The following is an 11,528-nucleotide window of genomic DNA, read 5'->3' on the forward strand; positions in this document are numbered from 1 at the left end:
AGAAATTCAGAGGAGACTGATGGTGCAACGAAAACCAACATTAGTCTGTTTTGAATTACCAGGAATGTAACCAGACTTACTATTGTAAGACGAGGGTATTTCTAAATTCAGAATTGGTACATGGTATCTAGTTGTGTTTGATTTAAAAGACTCCCAAATATCAGGAAGACACATGAGAAAACATAAAAGACAAATCCGGTTGCAATGTCAAGACGAAAAGCAAAATTGTACGAGATTTTCTTTTTAGTCATTCTAACCTGGAACAGATTCATTCACTCATCACTATGGTATTTCAAATATAAGTGATGATAGAGTTGGCAATTAGAATAACAACCTGGCCTCTGCAAAAGAAAATGAAAGCACACTAAAAAGCTAAAGGAACTTTTTATTTAACAGAGACTATGAAAAAAAAAAACATTTTCAGGGCCACGTCATGCCTGACCAACACCACTGTTACTTTACTCAATAAAGTCCTTGCACTCTGCCGCTCTTGTCCGATACACAAGACTACTTCATACATGTTCATGCACTTTCAGTGCTGGATGAGATACTAAAAGCCTTAAACTCATATTTAAAATATTAACTTTGAGAAAGACTCGCAAGTAAGTGAGGTCATATTGATAAAAGAGTAAATACAACTTTCGTACTGAGATAGTTGTATAATGAAAACTAACTGAAAGTGTTGATAGTCAGAATGTAGGAAAGCTTAATGATACTCAGTAGAAGTGTCCTTAGCATTCAAAAAAACCCCATTTTTTTTTCCATAATACACAAGGTTTAGAATGACAAGCCAGCAATACTGGAAAAAAAACAAACGACAACTCAATGGTTTGTAAAAAAACCAACATAAAACCAAATAAACAACCCACCTACCAATGAACATATTAAACCAAATGCTATTTCATAAAAACTCCAAGTGATGGTGTAAGTCAAACAGTTCTCAATAAAGGAAAAAACGGCACATACAGTACAGCTTAGACCACCCTTTAGGTTGTTAGTTTCTCACTGTAAACAAACTGGATATACATTTAGCAGGAAGACAAATAAATGTGAAGAAACACCCCATGGTGTTACATCACTTAAAATTTAATTCCATGTGCAGTTATTGCAGTTACTTCATTTTAGAATTAACTACTGAAAAAAGGCAAGAGCAAAACACACAACTTTTGCCTGAGGTTTAAGCATTACAATTTCACATCTTCTTTAAAATATTATTTATAAAATCAGAGCAATGACGAAAAGTAGCCAAGGAAAGGAAATCAACAGCTTTCAAGCATCTCACACAGAATTGTTACATTTTCTTTAGATCATATAAACTACTTCTTTCAGAGATCAGAAGGATATGGGAATATGTTTCTAATAAACAGAAGAAATGCATTCAGTTCCAGCAAATTGAATTCATACAAGCAAGCCTCATGCATTAGCTGACAAAGAGAAAATGTTAAGGTGCAGCTTAATAGACCAAACCAAAATTTTTTACAATAATAGTTTTCCTGATCTAGTCTTAATAGTAAGTAATAATATTTAGATTATTATGATTAAAAATCACTCTTACATATGGCTGATGCATACAATTCATTAGGAAATAAAGAAATGCAATAATTACTGTATTTTGAGTATAAAATCCATGCAAACAATGCATTGCAAACTTTGCTGTTTATGAATGTAACATCAAGCAAGAAAAGATCCATAGATTTTTACAGCTATTTGGGTTTGTCTTCTGCCTCTGTCTTTTAGCAAAGATGAAAATGAGGGTAGCCTGCAATGTTTTTAATGCGTTTGGCACTGTTTCTGTAAGCAGATAAGCTAACACAAACCTCTCAGCCTTTACAAAGGCTAAAATATTTACCAGTGACCATTTGCAAGAATTAAGGCCTTATGCTTTAATCTACGTCCAGTCCAGACTTATTAATTCATTTCTCAGAACTGCATTATGAGAAGGCAGAACTGACAGTTCAAAACTTGAAATAACTTTTAAAACAGAAGAATAAAAGGTAAGCCTGTGGGCTAATTATTTTAAGGTTTCTCTTTAAAAAAAAACTATGACATACCATCGTAATAAAAATTAAGACTATAATTGTTCCATTATTAGAACTGCAGCCACTGTGCACAGTAACAAGATCAAGACAAAATCAAATATTATTAAATATAATAATCTACTGCATTTTAATCAAGTTTGTTATACTGTGTACTGCTGCATATGGCAAAATCTCCCTGAAAAAAAAACACAAGACAAAACCTAGGTGCTCCACTGTGTTACTTAAATGGGTGAACACTTCTCTGGCGGACAAAATGCAGTAATTTAAGGGGCCTACTCAGATGTGTATCATCAGATCCAAGCAACTGCTGCATGAGAACAGTTAGACAGACCTGTTTGCTGGTGGTCTGAGCTGGACTGGGCTGCACGGTGCTCTAAGTAGTGAAATTACTTTGATAGCCAGAAGTCATCACCTGCCAAATCAGGGGTTTCCGCATTTAACCTTAAAACTACACCATCATAATTTCCTATATAAATGGTTGCAGTTGTAGAAAAATACATGTGGAGTTATTGTTCTGCATTATAGTTCTGCGTGTAAGTATATACCATTATGTTTCTCTGTGTAGATTAGGCCTAAAATGCTTTATTTTAGGCTGGAGTATTTAGATTTTTATTCCCTGACAGTATTAGAGCTTTTTAAAAAGAGGAATCTTATATGCTTTGGGAGTTTACATTCTTTCTACACTGCTATGCCCAAATTTTTAAAACAAAACCTTACAGTTTTCTAAACATATTGTTGTCTAGGAGACACACTGGTTAATTGAAGGAACCCCGTTTCTTAGCACAGGTAAGACTGGTGTCTTTTGTCCACACTTACTCTTTGTATTTTTGCTTGCTCTGTCTACAGACAATTTCCCATGTCCTTCACAAAAAAGTGCTAAGTGAGGCTTATTTCTTGTTTTTTTAAAAGAAGTTGTAAATACTACCACTCTCAAATTCTGACACAGGACATAAAGAGTAAATTATTTTTTAAACTTTTTTTCCCTGTCAGGCAAAGTAAACTCAAGCACCTCTTTCAGCTGGGGCACTACTCAAACCTAAATCCAGAATTATTCTGGCTGTGATCCAACGCACTTCTCCGCAGAGGTGGGTTCCTGTGCCAAAAACCATGCACGCCTCGAATCGCAGGGCCACCAAGGGGAGGGAGGACCCTGAGCCGGTGGCACTCGAGCGTCAAGGAGAGGTGCGACGCTTGTCCGTTATTTTACCCGTGAGCCAGCAAGCCCAACACGAGGAGAAAGATCTACATCCCCAATATAGACAGAAATCTGTTATTTCTGTGTCCCCAGATAAACACGTTTTCCTGGTTCAAACACGTTTTCCCTTTACTCTCTTACGAGCAGAGACAGGCAGCACAAGGCAACTGCTCGGCACGCCCGGAGTTATTAACAACCCCCCCGACATTTGCTCTCCGGGACGAAGGGCCGGGCTGGACGCGCATTTCTACAGAACGTTTCACTGTGAAAACGCCACAGGGACGCAAGAACCGACCCATGGCACAAATGTCCGAGGCAGCGACGGCCGCCGGCCCAGCGCCCCGGCGGGGTCACCGGCCACCCCGCGCTGAGGGGAAACTGCCGTCCCTCGGGCGGGGAGAGACGGGACGGGACGGGACGGGACGGGACGGGACGGGACGGGACACCCCCGCGGCCCCCGCCCGTCCCGCCGCCGGCAGCCCGGCCCCTACTTGCGCCTCAACTCTCCCGCCGCGGCGCCAACCACCCCGCCCGCCCCCCGGCACGCCCCTCACCGGCGATCCTCAGGCAGGTCTCCAGCCCAGCGGGGGGAGGCGGCTGCTGCTGCCGCCGCTCCACCTCGCTCCCCGCCGCCCGCGACGCCGCGCCCCGAGTTCTCTTCAGAGCCGGCGGCGCCGGGGTTGCGCGGCGCCGGGCCTCGGCCCAGCTCTTCCGCTTCATGGCGGAGGCGGCCGCGCCGCTACGGTGGGTGCGAGGCGGCACGCCTCATTCTCTCCGCGCCGCTCCCCGCGGGGCTCGGGCCGCCGGAGGGGAGGGACCCGGCGACGACGACGACGGCGGCGGCTGACGCGTCTCCCCGGACACCGCCCCCTCCCACCGCCCCATGCACCTACGGCCCCCCCCGTCCTGAGCCAGCGGCGGCAGCTCCCTGCACCCCCGCTCCCCCCCCGCCGCCTCTGATTGGGTCAGCACGGTGTGGCGTCACCAGCGCGGAGCGGCGGGGGCGGTGATGTCATAGCGGCCGCTGTAACAGGTGGGCCGGGGGAGCTTTGGAAATGAGCATTTTGTGTTGGGTTTGGCGAGGTGTCGCAGTCTTCCGGGTGCCTCTCGCGGCACATGGCAGACTAGGGTCCCAAGGGGACGCGACATCGTGTGAGGTCAACTGAAAGCGGTCAGGTATGTGTGGCCGACTTCTGCTTGGAACGTTAAATGGATTTATCTGGAAAGCTAAAATAGCTGGGTTTGAGTCTGCTGCTTAGATGCAGTGGTGCTTTAAAACACACCATTATATTAAGTAGGTGTTGAAGTAGATCAAGCTAGTGGTTAAAACAAGTTCTGAAAAACGCTCCTTCCCCACCTCTGTCTAATTGGCCATGACAAGCATTCTACCATCTGCCTGAGTATGAGGTCAGTGACTATCTCCCGCTGGTTTCCACCTTTCGCTGCATAACTTTTTAAAAATACTTTTTCTAAGTAACAGCAGAGACCTAAAATTCTGCTGAGACTTCAAAAACCATTTCTGCCACGAAAGACTGTGGCCGTTGTTGTTCTAATTCATTATGCACGTGCGAATCATTGTCCCACAGAGCTCCAGTGAACTCAGTGAGCTGTGGCCAGGTGCCACACTCCATTTCCACGCAACAAATGCAGGGCTGATGCCCTAATTAGGATTGTTCTGCTGAAGAACAGCACAAGCCTCTGTCAGAGGCCCTGAGAACCTCTCTGTCTTCTTCCCTCTTTTTGTTTGTCTGTGTTTCGTGAATCTTTCTGAAGAAAAACTTGTAGCTAAGGTTAGTTTTATTTAATGTATTTAAAATGCAGCAATAGAACTATTCCTATTGCATTTAAATTCTACTGAAAGCAGAACAAGCAGAAAAACAGCTAGCCAAACACTGCCTTTAAAATGAGAAGCACCAAGGACGTGAAAGTGAAAAGACTGCTTACCAAAGTGGAACTAGAGCCAGTGTCCTTGTGAGTGATGATCAGGCGAAGGAAGTGGAGTGGAAGGACTGCAAGTACACTGAGTATTTATCATTCTTTCTCTTTGAAAATAATGTAAGTTTTGTACATTTCTTGTCTTTGTTTTACAAGCATAAGACCACTTTTCTAGCTTGCTTTCTGCTGTGGTTTAAGTCACATAGAGGCAACTGCATTACACAGTTTCCAACATACTCAAAAATATCGGTGAGGTGGGGGAGCCCTGGAGGGAGGGGGCAGCTCCTTATTTATGAATGTCGGGGCAGTGGTCATGAAAAGTGACTTTACTCCCCTGAGAGCCCTGGCTGCTGGTCCCAGCCTGTTATGCCAAGTTCTGAGGAAGCCTCTGGCCAGCCCTGAAATCATGTGGGTTCAGAGTCTGCACATGACTACTTTTAGCCCTGTGCCGAGTGCTGTTTAGTCAATACATGGAACTGAACAAAGCAATTTTACATTAATAATATCATCCTTCTAAACACACTGTATCAAAATGCATATGTAATTAATAAGGTGCTAAAGCGTAGTACCTTTAATGGAATTACATTGCTCAGTATCATTATGTTTCTTAAGCAAGCCTTTTATTTTTCGTCAAGGAACACTGCATTTAATTTCACATGCTGTCTCCGGAGCTTGCTCTAGGCCTGCCAGTGATCTTAATGGATGCCGGGACAAACCTCTGCACAGAATACTGTTTTACAATTGCATTAGTGTTAAGGCTTAAAAGGGGAGCAAACCTGCAGGTAAGAGATGTATGAACAGCAGCATTTTACAGTGAAGGCCAAAGATCAGAAACTGCAGAGGAGGATATGCTCCTCCATAAATCTTGGACAATCTTATTTTACAATTGCTAAAAAGAAGTGGCTCATGGATGAAAGAGGGCACATCTACTTTAATGAAAGCAATAGATTCTGAACATAAATATTACTAGAAAAATGGATAACATGCAGACAGAACTGCAAACCAAAATGCTGTCCTTATCTCAGTTGTCTAGGACAGAAATAACTAAGGACATTTTTTTCAGAGACTTCTTGCTCTGAGAGAAAGTACACACACAAGGGAGAATATTCTGCTGCAAATCTTCATAGGAAAACAAGTAATTGACTATAGCGTACTCCAAAACTGACAATCTGATCAGAAATATGGTTAAGACACCCTTATCTCTCGTCTTAGACCCACCTTTTCATATGACACAAAAGACAATGGATGACATATTTAAAATATTTATTTAAAACTATAAAATGCATTTCATAATGTCTACCAGTGCCAGATGCAAAAGTAGGCATAAGCTTACTCCCAGTGTTTTGAAGTGGGATTTTTCAAGGTATTTTTTAATGCAAGATCGGCACACAGTGCTGGAAGCTTTAAAACATCGATGAGAAGTATTGGATTGAAAGCAAGAATCCCAAGTTCTTCCTGAGCAAACCCAGATTTTTTACTTAAGTATGTCTTGAACACAGGTTTTTAAAATCTATTAGCAAGATTGATGAGGAAATAATGAGCTACAGAACTTTTTGCAATAAGCCTCAGTTGTGTTTTCATTTTTGTTATCTTACACACAGTGGAAATTGCACTTTTGTGCCCATCTTCAGTGCCAAGTAGTTTACTCTGTTCTAAATTTCTACAAAGGGCTTCAGATGTCCCATAATGACACAACAGTGCCAATGCTGGTGGGAATTCGCTTGAGAATTGTCCTTGTAGAGCACAAATTAAAAAAATTACATACTGTGTCAGCGTCATACATCAATAATCTGGGGTTTGTTCGTGAAATTTACTGTTTTAACTCCTGCCAGCTGCAAAACTGTGTTAATGGGTACATGATCCAGCCTGTTTTTATCAAGATGCAAAAAATGAACTTCATTACCTGAAATGGAATAAGAATAAACACGTACGTGGTTGAATAAAACATATATTCATTCAAAGACATAACTGAATCAAAGAAGCATTCTGATTTACTACTAGTTCTTGTACAAAAGTATACTAGCTCTATAGATTGCACAATATACTGTATTCTAAGCAGTGACATAAATTATTTTTTTTTAATTGTTATAAAAGCAAGGAACATTGAGGCATCTAATTGAATTAAATCTGCTGTAGCATGATGTTTCCTAATGATTTGATGAGATGACTTTGTCATGGTGCAGCATCATGCATTATACCTCTACTAAAACTGCATGAAATGCCTAGAATCAAATATGAAAGAATGTAAGTGAACACTAGGATGTCAAAAAAAACCCTCCAAACTTCAAGGCACTTCTTCTGTCAGCACTCCTATCGATTTTTGCAGGACTGTGATCAGCTTTGTGCCACCTCTGTGGGAGGTGGGACTACACAGTGACACCTCCACACGTTCCTTCAGCCAGCAAAATCACAACAAGTTCAACACAAGACTGTTTCCTTGGGATCCACAGGGACAGCAGCCGAGATTATTTTTTTTGTATTAAAGCAAACAGCTACCAGAGGAGACTGTAACTTTCAAACTAAACAAAGAAGCTCACCTGGGCCTAAAATCAAAGCTCCTCCCTGCTGAGCGGGGTCTCCTTGAAAATCAAAAGCCGGGCCAGTCATTGCTCTCCACACACTCCTGATACATCCCAGGAATGTGTTTGATTTCACATGAGGGCTCCGCACTAAACAAAACCACAAAATACCTGTTACCTAAAAATAAAAAAGTATATAAGGAGAACAACAAAATCAAACAGCTGCTATGAATAATGTAGAGTTTTCGGATTGCAAGTGTTTTGACAAAATACAGCCTACAAGAGACTGTCTGGTGGGCAACGCCCTGTTTACATTGTGATCATACTATTTTATCAGATCATTCTTGTTTTGTTCTGTGTAGGTCCAAACAAGGTGAGAAAATTATTCTTACCTGATACGTTATTACCTTCACCTCTTTTCATGCCAAGTGTTTTATAAATTTCCCTTTGTGGATCTACATACATTTCATGGGTATACCCAGTTAAACTGCAAAAGGGCTGCAAAATACATGCATACAAGAAAAGTAGTATTTTTTTAAGGTTAAGACAGTAATTATTTAGGATCTACTGACAGTGGAATACTGCCACGCCACCCCCCAATTTGGAAACCTGTGGATTTGTCATGTTAAATTAAAGGCCAAAAATTTTTAGCCCTGAAGGTCTTACTAAAACAAAGCTTCCAGTGAAATCAAGAAAAGATATTTCCTTAGTGGTTTCTAAACTGAAAGTTTTAGTTATTTTGCTTTATTAATGTACCACTATTAGAATTGCTTCTTGAAAAAGCATACTGTCCTCTTTTCCTGTGGTTGCAAATAACCATCTTTTCACTCAGAGCAAAATCTCTCAATGCAAACCATTAAGACACAACAGAGGATACAATGTATTTAGTGACTACTTTATTTACCTTGATGTGGTGGTAAGATGACTGTCCGATAACTATAAGCCTCACATTTGCTTCCTAGAACAGAACATGGGTATTGAAACTGTAAAGAGGAGCTCTGTGTTTCTGCACGGCCGCAAAACATTAGCAGAATCTGGTGGCCGGAGTTAATGATCACAGTGCACTCCGTTAAAATTATTTGGAATTAACATCACTTACATGTTTGGAGCCTGCACCTTTGTCTATCACCCACAGTTAGCAGCTACATTAATTTATTAAGTGAGAAATTATTTTTAAGGATAAATTTTAAGTCACAGATGTGTAAATTTTAATTTTTCTGTAGCATTAATAGTGCCATCTTTTCAATTGGTTGCAACCTGCTATGATTTTGGAAATTCAAAATTTCCACTCAGTTGTACCTGCATCTCAAGAAGCAGCATGCAAATACTGATGCACGTACATCTGTGATTTACATATACCGATGCTCATTAATAGATATAACTTGCATCTGTGTGTACTGCTGTCTTTTGCAGGTGCAACATTAGGCCCGAGTCTAAAACAGAGGCCAAAACTTAAGTTCAGATGCCAGTAAAACAGTTAATAAAATACAGTGTTGCTTTAATATTAGGGTATACTACTTGCCTTTCCCATATAGAATCATTTTGCCTGTTATGAAAAGAAGCCCTCCTAAGAACAGAATACTCACGCTAAGAAAAGCATGGATGGTTTTGATTCTCTGTATACATTTATTTGAGCAGTCAAATTAAGAAAATGTCATTCTAAGTAACACGGATTGAGCAGTTTAGAAGAACACGTCCTGAGAGGGAGAGCCACCAAAGAAATCACTCCTTTTCATCCCCAAGTTCCTAGTCCATCTAAGCCTTGATGTCAGCAAGGAGCTGAGTCTCTGTCATCGGCTCTGCTGCTATTGGGAATGACAGAATTTCAATCAGCAGCCTAGAAGAGACAGATAAACCTTCCACATTTAGCAGGGCATCATTGTCTTTCTCTGGTATCTCCTACCACCCAACAAATACCCATCCATAGCAACCCCTGCGCACTCCATTTCTCCTTTCCGTCACTTTGTCACTCCTGTTTGTGCAGCTGCCTGGAGAACAGGTTACACAACTGATGCAGCTTACAAATAACCATAGAAAAAAGAGACTATTTTTAATCCCAATCAATTTTCTGATTTTGTTCCATGCACAACCATCAGTCAGTCATACCGGCATAATGGAAAGGGCAATAGTTAGTTAGTGGTCAGGAGAAGACAGCTGCCCAGGGCAGTACAAATACCAACAGAAATGCCTGTCAGATGTCTAACTGTTCAGAACACAGCAGAAAAAACAGCACCGAGCTAATAGGGCAGGGAGAAACAACGCTGCTGCAAGTGCATGTAGTGCAGTAAATCCTTTCCTGTGTGTCCTCGGCAGATACATTATGGCTATTGTAGCAAACAATGAAAGTGCTTTCTTCTGAGCCTTTTTTTTTTTTTTTTGTTTCCTAGAAGGTTTAAGCCTCATGCCAGCCTGCAGCAGGACATAACAAATCTGCTTGATGACAGCAACCCCGTGTCCATATTAAGGGCAGAGTACTTACTTGTAAAAACGCCTTGGGGACTTTTGCCAGGTCTTCTACATACTCCTTACAGGTGTAACATAAAAAATTCTGCAACACAGTTGGACATGTCAGAAACAGAAATAATTGCACAGCAATGACGCATGAGATTCTGACTTGGGGCACAAACCATTTTGGAGGTGATCACGAACTGGGAACAGGAACAATTACAGTTCTTTGCAGTCACCAAATTTGGATTAGGATCCTGGTTTAATCCAGGCCTGAATGCAGACACTGGGCTTGGGGCCTTGCTAATATTTTTATCTCTGGATATTTTAGGAATGCGAGAGCTGGCTTGCCATCTGGGAAACTGGGGAACACAATGCTTGTTCCCCTGAACGCACGGTTGAAGAACTACTTCCTTTCTGGCAAATACTGTGTCCTTTTACCAAAGAACGGGGGTTCTTAGAAGCATATAACTGTGTTATATTTTCTTTTCTCTCTGCTCCAGTCACGCTTGTGTAAACCGTCCCCCCCACCCTCCCCCCCGCCCCTTCCACAGCGAGTCGGGGCTCCCCTCAGGGACCCCCTGTGAGACTCCCGGCCAACCCGCCCCGGGGCGTTCTCTCCTCACCCGCACGAACACCACGATGGCTTTTTGCTCCCCGTACAGGGCCTCGAAGGGGACGGTCCTCCCGTCCGCGTCCACCACCGGGCAGCGGGCGGCCTCCCTCAGCTCCCCCGGGAGCTGCCGCCGCTGCCCGCCGCCCCGCGCGCTGCCCACCTGCCGCGTAACGGCAGGCGGCGGTGGGCCCGCCATGGCCGACACCCCGCCGCCGCCTCGGCCCGGCCCGGCCGGGGAAGGGGGAGGAAGGGAAAGGCGGAGCCGGAGGGGCAAGCTGCCGGGGCTGCGAGGGCGTCGGCTGGTTGCTTTTGCTGGAAGAGAGCCAGGGTCGGCCGGGCCGGGCTTGCAGGCCGCCGGCTGAAGGAGGAGTTAGTGCGTTCAGGGCCGTGGAATAAAGAGAGAGAGAGCGAGAAGTGGGGACCCGCTGTGCGGCTGCGTTGGCCGGCATGGAGTTTGTGCCTAGAAAACAACAAAGTCCAACCGAGCCTCCCAGAAATGGTGTGGAAGCACCAGCAGTGAGGCTGTGATCCGGTCACAGGGTCGGGGTTTTCTGCGGCAGGAGGCCACGGCGTTTCAGAGGCCTGAGGGCGAGTTAGAAAATTATGGTTTTGGGGAACTGTCAGGCTGTTGTGTCAGAAAAAACAGATCCAGGCCTTACTGAAGTGAAAGCAGAACTTCATGGGACTTTGGCAGGTGAATATCGTAGGCTGCTGAGCAGTGCAAGTGCTCATGTGATTGTATTGAGTGCACACAGAACACCACTTGGCAGTTGAGGAAT

The 11,528-nt window shown here is 43.3% G+C and overlaps 2 protein-coding genes across 14 annotated transcripts in view; both read right to left on the reverse strand.

Annotated features, from left to right (window-relative positions):
- Nucleotides 1-4,135, reverse strand: part of CDC14B (cell division cycle 14B) — a 54,481-nt gene extending 50,346 nt beyond the window's left edge. For 9 of the 11 annotated variants that reach the window (XR_012584856.1, XR_012584857.1, XM_074569318.1 and 6 more), the window contains exon 1: nt 3,789-4,096. Coding sequence is in view for 9 of the 11 variants with exons in the window: in XM_074569318.1 (XP_074425419.1) it covers nt 3,789-3,954 (166 nt within the window). In the remaining 2 variants the exon portion in view is untranslated. Of the gene's footprint in view, nt 1-3,788 lie in introns of all 11 variants that reach the window. The other 2 variants (XM_074569316.1, XM_074569314.1) reach the window with 2 other exon arrangements.
- Nucleotides 4,136-6,415: 2,280 nt separating this feature from the next.
- Nucleotides 6,416-11,046, reverse strand: PRXL2C (peroxiredoxin like 2C). Of its 3 annotated transcripts, XM_074570373.1 has the most exons (6): nt 10,760-11,044; nt 10,168-10,236; nt 8,593-8,646; nt 8,081-8,186; nt 7,707-7,838; nt 6,416-7,072 (listed from the first exon to the last, which is right to left on the reverse strand). In XM_074570373.1, exons 1-6 carry the CDS (start codon nt 10,943-10,945, stop codon nt 6,945-6,947), a joined length of 675 nt encoding a protein of 224 aa, XP_074426474.1. In that variant the 5' UTR covers nt 10,946-11,044; the 3' UTR covers nt 6,416-6,944. The 3 variants fall into 3 exon arrangements, with proteins under 3 accessions (XP_074426474.1, XP_074426476.1, XP_074426477.1); XM_074570375.1 differs by lacking the exon at nt 8,593-8,646 and having other exon boundaries at nt 10,760-11,046; XM_074570376.1 differs by lacking the exons at nt 8,081-8,186; nt 8,593-8,646 and having other exon boundaries at nt 7,707-7,866; nt 10,760-11,046.
- Nucleotides 11,047-11,528: the final 482 nt, after the last annotated feature.

The sequence above is a fragment of the Larus michahellis genome, chromosome Z (genome assembly GCF_964199755.1).
Source record: "Larus michahellis chromosome Z, bLarMic1.1, whole genome shotgun sequence".
In the NCBI taxonomy this organism is placed as follows: Eukaryota; Metazoa; Chordata; class Aves; order Charadriiformes; family Laridae; genus Larus; species Larus michahellis.